General features: G+C 39.1%; 2 protein-coding genes across 2 annotated transcripts in view; both read left to right on the top strand.

The window, feature by feature from the left end:
- The first annotated feature begins 158 nt into the window (after positions 1 to 158).
- tmem9 (transmembrane protein 9) lies at positions 159 to 8,308 on the top strand. Its single transcript, XM_034172376.1, has 6 exons — positions 159 to 382; positions 1,353 to 1,444; positions 4,936 to 5,044; positions 6,480 to 6,611; positions 6,705 to 6,874; positions 7,635 to 8,308. The coding sequence occupies exons 1-5, from the start codon at positions 296 to 298 to the stop codon at positions 6,843 to 6,845; spliced, it is 561 nt and encodes a 186-aa protein (XP_034028267.1). The 5' UTR covers positions 159 to 295; the 3' UTR covers positions 6,846 to 6,874; positions 7,635 to 8,308.
- Positions 8,309 to 14,060: 5,752 nt separating this feature from the next.
- The window catches only part of LOC117512349 (dihydropyridine-sensitive L-type skeletal muscle calcium channel subunit alpha-1-like), a 107,567-nt gene continuing 102,542 nt past the window's right edge, over positions 14,061 to 19,085 (top strand). The window contains exons 1-2 of the mRNA XM_034172377.1: positions 14,061 to 14,494; positions 16,427 to 16,532. Coding sequence (XP_034028268.1) covers positions 14,310 to 14,494; positions 16,427 to 16,532 — 291 coding nt within the window. The 5' untranslated portion in view covers positions 14,061 to 14,309. The remainder of the gene's footprint in view (positions 14,495 to 16,426; positions 16,533 to 19,085) is intronic.

The raw sequence follows: 19,085 nt of genomic DNA, 5'->3' as shown, positions 1-19,085 counted from the left end.
TATATATATATATGTATATATATATATATATATATATATATATATATATATATATATATATATATATATATATATATGGCCTGTTGGTGGCACTATCGCTTCATGTTGTCTGTGGCTGATGCGTGACGCAAACGCGGAAGGAGGAAGCATACAAACATTAGCTCAGCTAAATACCTCTCATTGTAATTTTAATGTAGTAACAATGTGAGTTTAAAGTGAGTTTTATTTGACAGCTTTAGTATAAGGCTGTCTTTGGCCTCCGTAGTGTGTTTTGGCTGAGGTGCGCTGCAGTGAGATGATGTTTTGTCGCGGAGGAGGACGTTTGTTTGTCGCTGTGGCCGCAGTGCTTCTGTTCGATGTTATTCTGTTCGCACAGGCGAAGGTAAACTTACTCTTTCACACAGCTGCCATTAACTGGTTCCCAATCAGAGGTGATTTTTCATTTAGTGCTTTTAAGGGCTGTTTCAGACATTTTTTTCCCCCAATTATTTGTTTTATAACGAATAGCGCTAAGTCAACATACCACCTCTAATCACGAATGATGATGATGCCTCCAGATACAGAGCTGACGAAGCACTTGATGTCAGCGACGTAAACAAATCGGCGCGTATGGGGAAAACAAACTGATTTGCTGTACAGTCACTTTTTCACTAATATTTCAGCCTGTTTGGGGAAGAATCAGTGGGGATTTGGCATGTAAAGTTTTCATTAATTGATATACATATATATCGATGTACTAGAGACTCATGCTCATTCTTGGTTGCTGTGATCAGAATTTGCACTACAATCCACAAAGTATTTATTCTTCAGTGTTTTATTTATCCTCTTTGACAAATCTGTTACTTTATTCATTTCCCTTTTCATCAGATATAGTGCCACAACACAAAGTCATATTAGTCAAAGCACAACATACGTCACAATTTTATCAATATTCCATACTGAAGACTCCTTAGTTTCATTTTGCAAACTCTTCAGTATGGTGTCATGATTTCGAACATTTTCCAAATTGTCCAATTTACTCTATGAACTGAGCTCACTTTCTGCCTACCACCATGTGGTACCCAGCGTGTAAGTATGTGTGTCTGTATATATATATATAATATAGCTGATGATTGGTTTGGTCAATATGAGGTCCAGTCAGGTGCTTAGGCAAGTCAACGAAGTCATAATTTAGCTGGGCTTTTTTTTTCTTTTTTTTTTTTTTAATAATAACAAAATAAACCAACCAATCAGACAGATGGCATAAACTAAAGTGTGATGGCAAAATTGTTTTCTTGGTGACAACAGTGAGTGACAGTAGTTCACTGAATATCTGGGCTCACATTTTAAGTCTGGTTGCTTAAAAATTTCAGAGTTTTGAAGATGTTCGCTGCAAATGTATCTGCCCACCATACAGAAACATCACTGGCCACATCTATAACAGAAATGTCTCCCAGAAGGATTGGTAAGACAAACTCTTTCAGCATTTCACAAAATGTTTTTGCTCATGACTTCTTCATATAAAGCCGTGGTTATTTGTGATCTCTCATCATAGGTTGAAGGAGCTCATGGCTCAACAAAAAAGTGATTTTCTGTACAGATTGCTTAAAGGTATAGAGGGTTTTCATGTGATGTATCGGTCACGTGATTTTGCGCCCCGTGGCCATTCTGGATTACAATGCGGTGGCTGTTGTGATACGCTACGTGCATTTGGCGAACAATTGCAGAAGCTTCAACAATGGTCAACTTTTGTGCTGTCTTCGGTTGTTCAGAGGTGATTAAAAATGAGGCAGGTGCTCATTTTACAGGCTACCAGCAGTTATTGTGCATCAAGCAGTGGAGTGTTACGAGCTTTCTAAGAAACGCAGAGAGACCTGGCTCAGCAGAAGAGGCAGAGCAGGTCTGAAGGAGGCTTTAATATGGTCAGAACCAAGCAGACCGCCCGTAAAGCCAAATCCAAAGCTGCCCAGAAGGGTGCTCCGGCTACCGGCGGTGTGAAGAAGCCTCACCGTTACAGGCCCAGCACCGTGGTGCTGAGAGAGATCCGCTGCTACCAGAAATCCACAGAGTTGCTGATCTGCAAGCTGCCCTTCCAGTGCTTGGTGAGAGAAATCGCTCAGGATTTCAAGACCGACCTCCGCTTTCAGAGCTTCGCTGTGATGCTCTGCAGGAGGCCAGCGAGGCTTACCTGGTCGGCAGCTTGCTGATCAGCAGCTCGGTGGATTTCTGGTAGCGGTGTATCTCTGTCAGCGCCACGGTGCTGGGCCTGTAACGTTGAGGTTTCTAAACACTCTTGGTAGCCGGAGCGCTCTTCCAGGCAGCTGTGGTAGTGAGCTGCTTCCTCTGAGCTTTTCGTCCGGTGGATTTATGGGTGGTCTGCTTGGTTCTGGCCATATTAAGCTTACGCTGTGAAACTGTCGGACACTTCATTACATTGTCATTAAATTCACTATCCGGTACAACATACGGATCCACTGAACCAACTGCTACACATCGATCACAATAAACAGCTTTATCTTTAGGCTTTAAAGCCTTGTAATAAGCTTTCATTCTCTCCATTTCCTTTCACGCGTCAGCCGCGCAGTAATCCACGATGGAGACAGGAGCAAATCGGTCGCGTGATTGAAAACCCTCTATAGTCTCCTTTGATCTCTGTCCCCCACCCCCAATGCACTTTATTTAATGCATTGAAAGCATTTAAATTAACACAAAAATTTAAGTGAAATAATCATGTTCTTCTGACCCCATACTTTTACAACATTCAGGTACAGGCCTTGTTCCTCAGTTTGGGAAGCACTGCTTGCTTTATTTATTCATTCATTTATCCATGCATATTTTTAAAGGCTCTTTTCATGACCATATAATTCTTTTTTCATTGTAAGAAAACTATGTGTTAGGTATAACTTTATTCATGGCTTTGCTCAATTTAACTACAGGTGCATTTTAAAAACAATGTTCTGGAAAGGTGTATGATATTTTTGTTGGATATTTCAGAAAGTGAAAATATATATTTTAGACTCATTACATATAAACTATAATGTTTTAAGCTTTTTGGGGGGAGAGACAGTTACAGCCTACAGCTCAAAAAGTAAAAAGGAAAAAACCCCTAAGCCAGCATGCTGCCCATCATTGTACATTCATACAACGAAATTTGTCCTCTGCATTTAACCCATCGTAATTATACAGTAGTTAGACACAATCCAAGCATACAGAGCAGTGGGAGCCACAGTCTAGTGCCCGGAGATGAACTCCAGATGTAGAGTCACTGCCTTGGTCAGGAGCAGAGAATGGAGCAGACCCTAAATCACAATGTTGTTGATTGTGAGAGAAAACCCACACAGAGATGGGGAGAATATGCAAAGTCCACACAGAAAAGACCAAGCAGGAAGCGATCTCAGGACCTTCTTGCTTTGAGGCAACAGTGCTAACCACTAAGCTGCCATGCTTTTGCAACAAGCACAGACATGTTGTACAAGTGTCACATTCTTTATGTCAAGCCACTCCCGAACCAGAGACAATAGGCCCTTTTCCATTACACAGTTCTACCACTGCTAGTTGCAACAGTGTTACAGCGACCTTGCTTTTCGTTTGTTTCACGCAAGTTTTTTTTTACTCGCGCAAAATCACACCATGGGCCATCGATGAGTTGCAGACATTTCTTTTTGGTGGCAGAGGAGAGAATCCAGAGGGAGCTGGATGAAGCAACCTGAAATGAGAAAATATTTCAGGAGATCTCCCAGTGTTTGGCCACTCACTGCCACCACTGGACATTCCAGCAATGCAGAGAAAAGCTGAAAAAGCATAAAAGTTAGATGTGTCTTACTTGGGCTGAAGAGAAAATGAACTGGACCAGTGCTCTGTGGTCCAAAGTCCTCTTTTCAGATGAATGAAAACTTTGCATTTCATTTGGAAATCAAGGTTCCATACCCTGGAGCAGGGGTGGGCAACTTGTTCCAGAAAGGGCCAAGAGGGTGCAGGTTTTCTTTGCAGCCACTGACTCCACCAGGTGATTTCACTGGTTAATATCACTTTGAGCAGATGGAATCAGTTAATCAGTGAAATCACCTGGTGGAGTTAGTGGCTGCAAAGAAAACCTGCACCCTCTTGGCCCTTTCTGGAACAAGTTGCCCACTCCTGCCTTGGAGGAAGAATGGAGTGGCAGAGTATCCTAGTTGCTTGAAAACCGGTGTGAAGTTTCCATAGTCAGTGATGATTTGTGGTGCCTTGTCATCTGCTGGTATTGGTCCACTGTGTTTTATCAAGTCCAAAGTCATCCCATTGATCCTCCAGGAGATTTTAAAGGTTTGGAGGTTTTATTCTGGCAGGAATTGACACCTGCTCACAGTACAAAAATACTAACCGCTTTGCTGGTCATGGTATTATTGTGCTTGATTGGCCCCATAGTCAGTACTCCATGGATTCTGTATGGGGTATTGTCGAGAGGGTGATGAGAGACACCAGACTCAACAATACAGACAAGAGTGCTATTAAAGCAACCTGGGCTTCCATAACACCTCAGCAGGGGTCCATTTTTTTAATTGGTCTTAAGAAATATTCTTATATTTTGAGAAATGTGTGTATGTTTTTTGGAGCTAAAGGCCATGGTTATCAAAATAAATTAAACAAAATTGAATTAAATGAAATGCTTGAAATATTTTGTACATAAAGAGTCTATAATATGTAAAAATTTCACTGCTTTTTATTTAGACACACCTGTATATCTTTAAAGAATGATAATGAGTCACCTTGCTCATGCAGCCAGTTCTTAATGGTATTAATTAGTTACTGATAATCCTGTACTTTTCCTCACATATGTCAGCCATATCTGCTGTGAAATCGGTAAATCATTGTGTTTAGAGCAACAGCTTGCCAGTTCAATTTTCTTTTCCTTGAGTTTTTATAGTGTTACTGTGTAGAAAATAAAGCTAGAATCAGCAAAGACTCTGTGTTTTTCAGTAACTGCCTCCATGTGGTTGAGCCTATGCCGGTGCCAGGAAATGATGTGGAAGCTTACTGCCTGTTGTGTGAGTGCAAGTATGAAGAACGAAGCAGCAACACCATCAAGGTATGGCTATTTTAATACTTTTAGTCACAGATTACCTGTTCAAGGAGAAAAATTGTGTTTAGAATGTTTTATTACTACAGTAACTCCCTTCGGCTGCTCCCTTGTTTGCACTTGGGGTCGCCACAGCAAATCCAAGGTGGATGTGCATGTTGAATTGGCACAGGTTTTACGCCAGATGCCCTTCCTGACGCAGCTCCACTTCACATGGAGAAATGTGGCAGGGGTGGGATTTGAACCGGGAACCTTCTGCACTGAAACCAAGCATATCCCAAAATAGTGGAATTGCAGAGTAGTTGAAAACCACACAGCAGGTTTGTCTTAGATCAGTTGTTTGGGTGATAGGAAAAATAATTTCCAGTCACTGATAAATTTCAGTAATAATTTAACACAGATGTTCCCTGGGGGGCTTGGTGCCATTGCAGGAGGGGAACAAAATTAAATTTGTAACCCGAATGTTTAATTTTCAACAGTAACTAATACATAGGCTCAAGTAATATGCTTGCCATTGCTACTACAGTAAAATTTGTTTTGTTGCTCTTTGTCAAGTCACATCTGGGTGCATGCGCTAGTGGCATGCTTCACTACACACTTCATGGAACTGCCTTGAGTCTTGGATGGCAACCACCCACATAGATAACCGGCCCATTGTCACATCTCTAAAATAACTATCGAACTACTGAAGCTACGTGAACCGTAGGCATCCCGTTGCTGTTAATGACTGATTAAAAATTGTTCTGGTTTAATGGACAAAAGTTACCGGGATTTCAGAATTTTGGGAGTTCCATCGGGTCACACAGCAAAAAATGTTTGGGACTCACAGGTTTAATATCAGCTTAAAGGGATCATATCTTACAATTTTTAAAACAAGTTTAACATTGTTCAGAAGTTATGACAACACAGATATTAAAATTTGGAGCCAACAATACCCAATAGGTGCTGAGGTGAAGAATCTTAAAGGAAGCAAGGAACCCCATTTTCAGCTTTCAAGAAGCAATTTGTTTCTGTGCCAGTTGCTTTCAGTAGAAAGCTGCTGCTGGTCACCATGCTGCCTTTCCACAGTGAGGGAAAACATAATGGGTAAACAGTTGATCTCTGTCCCACCGATCCTTAGAGTACAAACCAGATCAGTAGGTGTCTTTTGCCAGAAGGACTGTAAATATGGACTTCTGGTACACGTCACAGACATTGTTTTACTTATTTTAATGGAGTTCCTTCTTGGTTCCACTCAGCCATTCAGTGAACAAGTTCACATCACTCTCTGTTTTCCTGGTGGTGTTCTTGTTCTTTCTATGTGCACGGCCATAGAATACTTTGAGGATGTTTAACATGAAACCTCAACCTTGTTTAAAGCTGGATGAAGCCAGTTTTGGAAAATAAGACCCCTTTAAAATGCCATTGTAGTGTTGTTTGTAACATTAAATGTTTTGTGTTCCAGGTAACGATCATCATTTACCTGTCTGTTGTGGGTGCCCTGCTGCTCTACATGTTGTTCCTGCTCCTGGTCGATCCTCTTATCCGTAAACATGATCCGTACACCCAGCCACTGCACAACGAAGAAAATTCTGAGGTAGCCATTGGCACAATCAGTGCTCAGCTCAAACTTGTATTTGTATTCACAGTCATGCCATGAAGATAAAATGTAATTGGTTTGTTTGGTCAGGAGATGCGTCCACCAGTGCACAGTAGCCAGGCCAGAGGAAACACTGTGCTGGAGCGAGTTGAAGGGGCGCAACAACGTTGGAAGAAGCAGGTTCAGGAACAACGCAAGACTGTGTTTGACCGCCATAAGATGCTTAGTTAAAGCCTACGGCTGGTCTGAAACAAAGGTTCCAGTAGTGGTGCAGCTTAGCTAAAATTTCCATAAAATGTTTCTTTTTGTGATAAAAGTATAGAATTTGGCACACATATTCTAAATGAACTAATGTTTATTTCCAGATATGGAGCAATCCTGGAGCTGGCCTCTAATGAGCTACAGGGGTCAATACACAGGGAAATACACAGGGGTCAAAATTTTAAAATGCTAATAGCATAGTTAATAGCATTTTAAAAAGGAATAGTTTGCACCATCACCACCATGCTTCGTTATCATGTTACAGGGTAACATTTGTCATACGTCATAGAATCCAATGGATGTTGACCTTGGTTGACCTTCACATTGGAGACCAAGCATTCAACACAGTCAGAACTTTTCCATTTATTAATCCTTTTATTTCAAACAATAATTTGCATCACTTTTTACCAAAATTGGAGCAACTTTAACTGTTGACCCCTGTACAAACTGAAACTGATCTTTGTCACTATTTTTGTTGTTTTTACCCCATAACTCCAGAACATTCAGTCATAGATAGTCCAAACTATACCTTTTTGGAATCATTATGTTCAGACAAACAATGTGGTATAGTTTTCAACATGATTGGAGCATTTTAAAATTTTGACCCTTGTGTAATTCTTTGACTCCTGTAGCTCATTAGAGGTCAGCTCCAGGATGGCTCCATATCTCAAAATAAACAATAGTTAATTTAGAATATGTGTGCCAAATTCCATGCTTTTATCACAAAATGAACAAATGTTTTGCTATGCCACCCCACTACAGTAGATAAGTTCACTGGGCTTCGCGCTATTACAGTGTCACCAGCTGCATGGCCACAAAACCCTTCCGTCATTGCACACTGAATATGTATTTCCTGATGTAGAAACATTTCAAGATGCCGTCTTTTAATTTACTGTAGCTAAAGGTTTGTGTAATAATAAGTGCATCCTCATAACACATGGAAACTTGCTTACTGATCATTTCATAAGGTAGCAATGTGATAGGTATGGAATGCAGCATCTAAAGGATTTCTTTTTGTTTGTATATTTAATGTAAACTATTTAATTTTAATTGAGATTTAATTATTAGCTGTCTGCTAATTTAGTAAATTCTTAAGCTTTTTGTGTAATTTAAGCTGTAACATAGGCTCAGAACGAGTAAAGCTTTCTACTTGTGAATGATCAGCAAGCTAAAAGGATTATAAGACTACTTGTGCTATTGCACATTTGCGGATTTCATACTGTACATGAAATTGTTTATATAATTAGTTTGCCTTGCATTTGTGTGCATAATCATCAAATTTAGCATGATGTGAGAAATGAAGGGATCACAAAGTTTGGATTGTTCTTTAAAATGTCCTTTTTATTGTTTTGTTTAACTGCAGTAATGGATTTTTGCTTTACTCTCCTTGTGTGAGGAAATGTGCTGCTGTGATTAAATATTGTCAAGTCAGATTTTCCAAGTGCCTGTTTCAAAAAGGAGGTTCAACAAACTGAGTCTATCTCTGAGTTGATTTACCCTGAGATGGGAAACACTTGAGTTTTCTGTTCCAGGACAGCTAATTTGAGTTAGTTTAATCAGTGTGAAGGTTCACGCTCAAGCTAACCACTGAGGCCTGATACCGCAGCATTCACTAAAAAGAAAAAAATTGTTCGCCTCACTTTCACACCACTGGCTTGCAAATCCTCATGTGAGCGTACATAGGAGCGTGTGTGTGTGTATGTGTTTTTGGGGGGGGTGCGCACGGGTGCGCACGGCTTGCAGTTGCAAAAATTTGAGAAACTACATGAAACAAAATTACTGCTTGAGTCGGTGCCTAAAAAAGTTTTATCACAGCTATAACATTATAGTTCAAAACTGTTAGAATGAACTTTATTGAAAGAAACCTGTTTCCAACCAGGTTAGGTTCACAGAATAAATTACCGTAGTAATTGACTCTGAGCTTAACGTTCCTCTCTTTCTGCAACTGACTCGTGTTGCCCCTTTCATGGGCTTAATTAACCTTTTCTGAAACAGGTCCCAGTTGGCATGTGACGTTGTCCACTAACCAGAGCATCTTTGGGTTCAATCCCTGACTGCACAGTTTCTGTACATGAGATCCACAAGAATGCAGCACAGAGGTGTGAGACAGAGGCACCTGCATGCTTTCTTGTAAAGTATCAGATTTTGTTTGTTTTTCTCATTGGAATGTGAACATTCTCTCATTCAAAGGGCCAGGTTGTGGTCTGGATATTTAATTACCTCCTCTGAGCAGATAATGTTTTCACTGGTGTTTGTTTATTTGTCTTTTCACAGGATAACTCAAAAATTGATTGTATTTTATTTAGCATATAGCAACATTTTGTTGCTATGTACCAAACATTCTTGTAAATCTCAGTTCCAGAATATATTCCGGATCACCACCAGAATTGAAATACATTATACAGTAGTGTTCAGAATAATAGTAGTGCTATGTGACTAAAAAGATTAATCCAGGTTTTGAGTATATTTCTTATTGTTACATGGGAAACAAGGTACCAGTAGATTCAGTAGATTCTCACAAATCCAACAAGACCAAGCATTCATGATATGCACACTGGTAAAGCTATGAAATTGGGCTATTAGTAAAAAAAAGTAGAGAAGGGGGTGTTCACAACAATACAACCCCTGGCAAAAATTATGGAATCACCGGCCTCGGAGGATGTTCATTCAGTTGTTTAATTTTGTAGAAAAAAAGCAGATCACAGACATGACACAAAACTAAAGTCATTTCAAATGGCGACTTTCTGGCTTTAAGAAACACTATAAGAAATCAAGAAAAAAAGATTGTGGCAGTCAGTAACGGTTACTTTTTTAGACCAAGCAGAGGAAAAAAATATGGAATCACTCAATTCTGAGGAAACAATTATGGAATCACGCTGTAAATTTTCATCCCCAAAACTAACACCTGCATCATATCAGATCTGCTCATTAGTCTGCATCTAAAAAGGAGTGAACACAGCTTGGAGAGCTGTTGCACCAAGTGGACTGACATGAATCATGGCTGCAACACGAGAGATGTCAATTGAAACAAAGGAGAGGATTATCAAACTCTTAAAAGAGAGTAAATCATGCAATGTTGCAAAAGATGTTGGTTGTTCACAGTCAGCTGTGTCTAAACTCTGGACCAAATAGAAACATGATGGGAAGGTTGTTAAAGGCAAACATACTGGTAGACCAAGGAAGACATCAAAGCGTCAAGACAGAAAACTTAAAGCAATATGTCTCAAAAATCGAAAAATGTACAACAAAACAAATGAGGAACGAATGGGAGGAAACTGGAGTCAACGTCTGTGACCAAACCGTAAGAAACCGCCTAAAGGAAATGGGATTTACATACAGAAAAGCTAAACGAAAGGCATCATTAACACCTAAACAGAAAAAAAACAAGGTTACAATGGGCTAAGGAAAAGCAATTGTGGACTGTGGATGACTGGATGAAAGTCATATTCAGTGATGAATCTCGAATCTGCATTGGGCAAGGTGATGATGCTGGAACTTTTGTTTGGTGCCTTTCCAATGAGATTTATAAAGATGACTGCCTGAAGAGAACATGTAAATTTCCACAGTCATTGATGATATGGGGCTGCATGTCAGGTAAAGGCACTGGGGAGATGGCTGTCATTACATCATCAATAAATGCACAAGATTATGTTGATATTTTGGACAATTGAAAGGATGTTTGGGGATGATGAAATCATTTTTCAAGATGATAATGCATCTTGCCATAGAGCAAAAACTGCAAACATTCCTTGCAAAAAAACACATAGGGTCAATGTCAATGAGCAGATCTGATTTGATGCAGGTGTTAATTTGGGGGATGAAAATTTACAGGGTGATTCCATAATTTTTTCCTCAGAATTGAGTGAGTCCATATTTTTTTCCTCTGCTTGGTCTAAAAAAGTAACCCTTACTGACTGCCACAATCTTTTTTTCTTGATTTCTTATAGTGTTTCTTAAAGCCAGAAAGTTGCCATTTGAAATGACTTTAGTTTTGTGTCATGTCTGTGATCTGCTTTTTTTCTACAAAATTAAACAACTGAATGAACATCCTCCGAGGCCGGTGATTCCATAATTTTTGCCAGGGGTTGTAGTAGCATCTGCTATTGACGCTACAAACTCAAAACTATTATCTTCAAACTGCTTTTTTAGCAATCCTGTGAATCACTAAACTAGTATTTAGTTGTATAACCACAGTTTTTCATGATTTCTTCACATCTGCGAGGCATTAATTTTGTTATTTTGGAACCACAATTTTGCTCGTTTACTAGTGTGCTTGGGGTCATTGTCTTGTTGAAACACCCATTTCAAGGGCATGTCCTCTTCAGCATAAGGCAACATGACCTCTTCAAATATTGTGACATATCCAAACTGATCCATGATACCTGGTATGCGATATATAGGCCCAACACCATAGTAGGAGAAACATGCCCATATCATGTTGCTTGCACCACCATGCTTCAATGTCTTCACTGTGAACTGTGACTTGAATTCAGAGTTTGGGGGTCGTCTCACAAACTGTCTGCGGCCCTTGGACAAAAAAGAACAATTTTACTCTGTCCACAAAATATTCCTCCATTTCTCTTTAGGCCAATTGTGTTCTTTGGCAAATTGTAACCTCTTCTACACGTCTTTTATTTAACAGAGGGACTTTGCGGGGGATTCTTACAAATAAATTAGCTTCACACAGGTGTCTTCTAACTGTCACAGCACTTACAGGTAACTCCAGACTGTCTTTGATCATCCTGGAGCTGATCAATGGGTGAGCCTTTGCCATTCTGGTTATTATTCTATCCATTTTGATGGTTGTTTTCCATTTTTTTTCCACGCGTCTCTGTTTTTTTTGTCCATTTTAAAGCATTGGAGGTCATTGTAGATGAACAGCCTATAATTTTTTGCACCTGCGTAAGTTTTCCCCTCTCCAAGCAACTTTTTAATCAAACTATGCTGTTCTTCTGAACAATGTCTTGAATATGCCATTTTCCTCAGGCTTTCAAAGAGAAAAGCATGTTCAACAGGTGCTGGCTTCATCTTTAAATAGGGGACACCTGATTCACACCTGTTTGTTCCACAAAATTGACAAACTCACTGACTGAATGCCACACTACTATTATTGTGAACACCCCCTTTTCTACTTTTTTTACCAATAGCCCAATTTCATAACCTTAAGAGTGTGCATATCATGAATGCTTGGTCTTGTTGGATTTGTGAGAATCTACTGAATCTACTGGTACCTTGTTTCCCATGTAACAATAAGAAATGTATTCAAAACCTGGATTCATCTTTTTAGTCACATAGCACTACTATTATTCTGAACACTACTGTATATCTGCTCACCACTTTTCTTTGAAATCCATTCATCATTACTTATTGCTTATCATGAGACAAGCAAACACCGGTTAAAATCATTACCTCCTTGGTGGCGGTAAGAACAAACCTTGAGTTATTTCCGTCTTGTGTTTGACTGCTGCTTCTGCCTGTGGGGAGGTTTTAAGTGTGACCACAGGCTCACTGTAGCTCACACATCAGCTGCTGATCTTTTTTGTCTGTATGTTTTGTCAGTGGAGTGTGTTTGTAGGTTGATTTATGTCACAGGAATCAATGTGTTTTACTGATATTTATCTCCAGCCTTAAGTGGTCTGTCCATTCAGCTTTATGTAAAATAAAAACTCTGGTTGGGTACAAACTTTGTGTTTGAGGCTGTTATTGTTTCCTGTCTGTTGTGGATACTCACTGATACCACTAGAGGATGGCAGCATATATTATGTGCTCCACTTGCTGTTACAACTGAAACTAGTACTAAACGTATGTTAGTCAGATTGGAAAGTTGTGGTAATTTTATTCCATAGAAACACATAGCTCCCCCCTTCAGATGCATGAGATGTTGAAAGTCCTCAAAAATAAGGTGTAAAGGTTTGTGCTTCTCTGGATTTCTCATATTTACTGCCATTGATCAGCTGCTGTCATCGAAACACTGTCCTCTACCTGCATAGTGTCCCACTAGGGGCAGTTATGCTTTTGTGTCTCTTTTTCACCGTTAATGCTCCTAACATGACCAGCCATCTGTAGAACGATTTCTGAAAGCTGGGTATGTTGATGAGACTCGTAGAGCTGCTTTTCTGCCACTGCATGTCCCCTCGTACAGTAGTTTTTGGGTTACCGACCGATTGTCCACTAACCCTATGTGGTGGTGTGGTGGTGTTGGTTTATTGTGATATCTTAAAAACTCAAACTTTTTTCTAATTTGTAAAGGGCATAATACCACTTGAAGGCAATTTTCTCAAATACTGTCTGATAACCTTTTCTAATCTGTCAAGGGCATAAAATGGGCCAATGATATTGTTTCCGTCTAAAAATTGTATTTGTAGATTTGTTCATTTGGAAATGGTGGCCATTTTTATGCAGAAAATAGCCATTTTGGGCAATTTTCTCAAATACTGTCTGATGTCCATTCGGCTGCTCCCGTTTTGTGTTCGGGGTCGCCACAGCGGATACAACCAGATCCGCGTTGATATTTGGCACAAGTTTTACGCCGGATGCCCTTCCTGACGCAACTCCAGTGTTCCCTGGACAAATGCACACAGCCGATGGTGTTCCAAAGAGGTCTCCCATCCAAATACTAACCAGGTCCCGCACTGCTTAGCTTCTGAGATCTGACAGGATCAGGCTCACACAGAGCAGATCCACTACCCTGATAACTTTTTCTAATTTGTTAACGGCATAATATGGGTCACTGACATATTTCATGTCAAAAAAAAATATAGTCATAGATTTGTTTGTTTGGAAATGGCAGCCATGTTTATATAAAAAACAGCCCATTTGGGTATTTGGACCCAATTTTCTCAAAAACTGTCTGATAATTTTCTTTTAATTTAACAAGTGCACAGTATTGGTCATTGGCATTGTTCCTGTTCCACAATTGTTTGTGTAGATTCGTTCATTTGGAAATTGCGGTCTTTTTATGTCAAAAATGACCATTTTGCCTTGGGCTTTAATTGAGCCGGTAACCCGCAGGGCCCTTGGCACTCTAGTTTTTTTTTTTGTTTTTTTGTGCTCTAGTCTGCACCTGCTGTCCAGCTATAGCACCCCCTTTATGCCATCTACTCCCTTCTTTGACCCCCTCAGTCCCACTCATGTTAATGACCCCAAGCATGGCATGTCTGTGCTTCACAGTCTATATTTAAACTACAGCACGGCCAACTGCGCCTCCTGCCACTCTCAGCTCCTGTTATCCTTTACTGCTTGGTGATCTCTTTCTGTCAGAGGCCCTCAGGCAGGAGGAGAGGCCTTCGGCTGTGTGTGAGGAGAGAAGAGGAGCAGGAACAGGATCAATAACGGGCCGTTTGCAACTGGAAGTTATTTTATGGCTCTGTCCGGGAACATACATTCAGAAGACACATTTTTCCAAGACTGATCTCATCTAAAGGAGACATCGAGATGGCAGCCAATGCAGATGCGGCCAAGCCGGTCATCATGAACGAAGAGGAGCTGAAGAGGAAGCAGAGGGAGAAGCTGAAGAAGCTCCAGGCCACGGGGGGTAACCCTCGACCCGCTCGCTCTCTGTTCTTCTTCACCCTCAAAAATCCCTTCAGAAAGGCCTGCATTAAGATCGTAGAGTGGAAGTATCCTTTTCGTCCTACACAAGTGTGTCACATTGAGCTTCAAATCCACAGTTTGTATTCAAGCACCTCGTGGTATTTTAAAACATGCTGAGACATCATATGGAATGTGTTTTTATTCACAGCACATAGAAACTTGACCGATCTCAGACACTGCAAATGTGTTATGTACTGTAAACACGCCGCCCTCCTACAGTCACACCACACAACATGAGTACAGTAATTCATCATATAACTGCACTGTTCATAAAAATAATCCTACCGTTGATTAAATTCTTATGGTAAAAATACAAATTGACATGAATAATACATTTGTAGCTGATGATGAATTCAGTTGAACTGACCAGGAATGAAAGTTGTTCTAATTTTTTGAACTTGCAGTACTTTAATACTCTTGGCTAAAGGATTTTGAGGTGGTAATGTTGAGACGGTGACAGTGTTCCATATTAATAAAAACCATGCAAATGTATTTTCTCTCCCAATCTTGATTAAAGTGATCTCTAAAACAAAATGTTTATGACCACGTGTTAAAGTTAAGTTTCTAATCATTTGTGTTAGACTTTTCTTAACTATTTCCATCTGTCAGATGTTCTTTAAGTTTCCTGGCTCACAGTGATTCTGTTTTTAATGTGTTAAAAGTAGGTCTAAATGCTAGCACCCAATCTGGCATCAACACCAGGCAGCTGCTGAGTGATATTATGGCTCCTAAAGAGGGATTCTGATGTCATTTTCCACTTGATACAGAAGTTATTGATCATATGTATCCATTGCTGCCAGCCCCGTCTTGATAAATGTTTGAAAAACATGTGTTAGATTGAAATCTTGTATATTATTTTACTATCAGAGCCTAGAACTTAATGTTATTTCAAAGGCACAGAAAGCCTGAACATTTATTCTGCTGTCATGTGTTTTGACCCTGTTCCTTTGCTGTGCTGCATTTAGAGATAGAGAAAAATAAGCTTTTTATCAATCCTGATAGTAGATCTAAAGTGTTTCTCTTCCTGACTAGCAGTGGCTTGTGTTTAAATACTTTGGTCATATTCTTGGACTGTGCAGCTGTCCCATTGCATCAAGGAGACATGATGCTGACCTGGCAGGGGAACTCCCCCTATGGGTGAGAATGAGCGTGCACAGCAAAAAAGACTTCTGTGCACACTCCCTTACTGGCTGTGATGTTTCAGAGAGCATTTATTAGCTCTTTGACTTACACTGTTATAACAATGAGTAACATTAAAACCTGCAGAACCTAATGGATGTAATCAAAGAGTTTCTATTTTCAAACATCCTCCACCCACAATCCTCTCTAGATGACCCTAGGAGAAGGAGGAATAAATGCATTTTTAAAATTTAAAAGGAACATGTTTTTCAAATATTAATCCATACTGGGCATGCTCATTATGAACTCATACCATGTTATGCTATGTTTTATTTACTGTTTGTACATTTATCAGCATCTCTCAAAAGGACATGAAAAGATTATGATGAAATTTGTTTGACATAGGCCTTGGGTCAAGGGGTGAATGTGGATCAACAGCTGCATCTTTCCTTTAATCTTTGAGTTTTGATGGTTGATGATGCTCTAACATCAAACCAGCAACCAAATCAGTCTTGACAGCAAGATAACTATGTATGTTTTCAGCCAACAGGATCTCAGTTCAGCAATTGAGATCAAAGTTTAAAAAATGTCATCAAAACTGAGTGATGGTGATCAAAGAAGTTATCAGGATTTAAAGTCAACAACTGTGATCAAAAGTCAGTGATCAGGATTTTTAAAAAGGAAAATGTCAACAGAGACCATGTGAACAGAGGACTGTTAGACTGTGTCAGGGTGCTGTCTGAGTGCCCTGCTCGTGTTAAATATGTTGCGATTGTTGACATTTAGGATACTTTGAGCCTTCTCTCTATGTTGTTTTTATCCTGACCTTTCTCATCCAGAACCTTTGAAATCATCATTTTACTCACCATCTTTGCAAACTGTATAGCTTTGGCCATTTTCCTGCCCATGCCTGAAGAAGACACCAACAACACCAACTTAAGTTTGGTGAGTACCAGCAAACAGTATGTAGTTCAGTGATTCTGAAAACAGGCCGATCTCCATTCCAAATGCTGCTGTGAAAAAAAAAGAAAAATCTATGGCTTAGCAGTGACTGTTATTATGTTTTTCCACTGAACCAAAATATTCTGATAATGTCATCCAAAGTGATCTGACACTGATTGTTGAGATAGACAACAGCTAAAAAAAAAAAAAAGGTATTTGAAAATTAACTAACAATAATCTGGTTATGATGATGGTCAGTGCACTCATGTCTCTTATTACATGTGCTCATGCACTGTTTATGACACCTGAGCTTACAGTGCCTCTGGAAAGTAGTCACAGTGCTTCAGATTTTCTATATTTTATTACAGTCTCATTCCAAAATGGATACAAATCTTTTTTTCCTCAAAGTTCTACACACAATATCCCATAATGACAAAAAGGTGTTTTGTTTTGTTTTTTGTTTGTTTTGTTGTTGCTGTAGTTGCTTTTGTTTGTTTGTTTAGATTTTTGCAAATTTATTAAAAATAAAAACTAAGAAATGACATATAATTGTACTTTATACTTCTATCATATCTCTATATACATTTCAGCACGCTTTAATTTTTTCTTGTTTTTTTAATATTATTACATTTATGATAAATATTGGAGGAGTGGGGTACAATTAGTTATACCTAACAGCTAACGTTAGCTTATCTAGCCGGCTGTAGCACTGTTTATCGTAGCTAACAATATAGTGAGTTAATTTCTGTTTTAATACCTATGTTAATAGACATTTTTGTCTACATTTCTTGTTATATGTATTTATTAATACTGTTATTGTAGGGTTTAACTACACTATTATACTTTATATGCAGTTACCAGTTTTGTTTATCTTGTTAGCTAGCTAAATACGGTTGGCTTATTAACGGTTAACGTTAGCTCCTCTAACTATAGTTAGCTTATTTTCGTTATTTACATAATTTTTTTACATGGTGTAGATTTTTTTTTTTTTTTTCAGTTTATGGGTTCTTCAACAGATATCAACATATAGTACTTAGTTTTAGGTTTCCATTTTATAGCATATAGATTATGTATTTGTCTTCCTATAGTAAGCTAACAGGTTTTACTTTAGACAGATACCTAACATCATAGCTTGTTTCTATAAAAATAAAATATAACCATATTTAAAGCTTAGCCTACTAGCTATAATTCAATTTTACTACTAGTCTAAGTATACGTATACTACAATCTTCTCCTGTATTAATATTTTAGTATTAATATTTAGGTTTTAGAAGCTTATTCCTAGAATATTATATAATAACCATATTTCTTGTATATGTTGTTTATTACTCTTATTATATAAATATCACATATACATGAATTCTATTTTCTTATTATATGTCTTATGATATATAATATACTATTGCAATGCACTTTATGTTGGTATCACTCAAGGCTCTCTAAACCGACTCCAACTGGTCCAGAATGCTGCTGCTCGCCTGTTGACCAATACCAGGAAGCACAGCCACATCATTCCTGTACTTTACTCCCTGCACTGGCTTCCAGTCCGTTTTAGAGTTGATTTTAAACTGTTAATGTTTGTTTTTAAAGCTGTAAATGGCATTGCACCTTCTTATTTATGTGACCTGTTAAAAACACACAACCCTGTCAGAGCACTTCGGTCTGCTGACCAAAACTTTCTTGAGGTTCCCAGGTCCAGGTCCAAACAATGGGGTGACCGTTCTTTTGCAGTAGCAGGTCCTAAGTGGTGGAATGCATTACCTCCTGAACTGAGGTCCATTAATAGCTTGCCTCTGTTTAAAGCTAAGTTAAAAACATACTTGTTCAGGGCAGCTTTTTGCACATAATTGCTTTGACACTTTTTTGTCTATTTTTAATCTATTTTGGATGCTCTTATTGTGTTTTATTGTGTTTTTCATACTTTTCTTCTTATTTTATCTCTAGCTGGTGCTATTGGAAAGCAGTTTGGTTCAGTGAAAACTGTTGTAAGGTGCTATAGAAATAAAACTTGATTGATTGATTGATTGATTGATTGATTGATTGATTGATTGATTGATTGATTGATATTATTATATGTCCATTTTCTTGAGCCACTTGGGCGAGTAGGGAGAGTTCCCATGGGATAAAAAAGCTTTTCAACCTACCATCTCTGGTTCTCAAGACCAGGCACCTAAGTGGCTCTACTTTACTCTATTCCACTCTTCCTTTTTTGCATGATTTGGAAAGGCACACACCTGTCTACATATAAGGTCCCACAGTTGACAGTGCATGCCAGAGCACGAACCAAGCATGAAGTCAAAGGAATTGTCAGTAGACCTCCAAGACAGGATTGTCTTGGGCCACAAATCCGGGTAAGAGTACAGAAACATTTCTGCTGCTTTGAAGGTCTCATTGAGCACAGTGGCCTCCATCATCTGTAAATGGAAGAAGTTTGGATTCACCAGGACTCTCCATAGAGCTGGCCATCCGTCTAAACTGAGCGATCAGGGTTCTCCCCTGATCGCTCGGGCCTTAGTCAGGGAAGTGACAAAAACCCAATGGTCACTCTGTCAGAGC

The sequence above is a fragment of the Thalassophryne amazonica genome, chromosome 6, assembly GCF_902500255.1.
Source record: "Thalassophryne amazonica chromosome 6, fThaAma1.1, whole genome shotgun sequence".
Taxonomy (NCBI): Eukaryota; Metazoa; Chordata; class Actinopteri; order Batrachoidiformes; family Batrachoididae; genus Thalassophryne; species Thalassophryne amazonica.
Note: the sequence above shows the minus strand (reverse complement) of the source record. Positions and strands in the feature narration are given on the sequence as shown.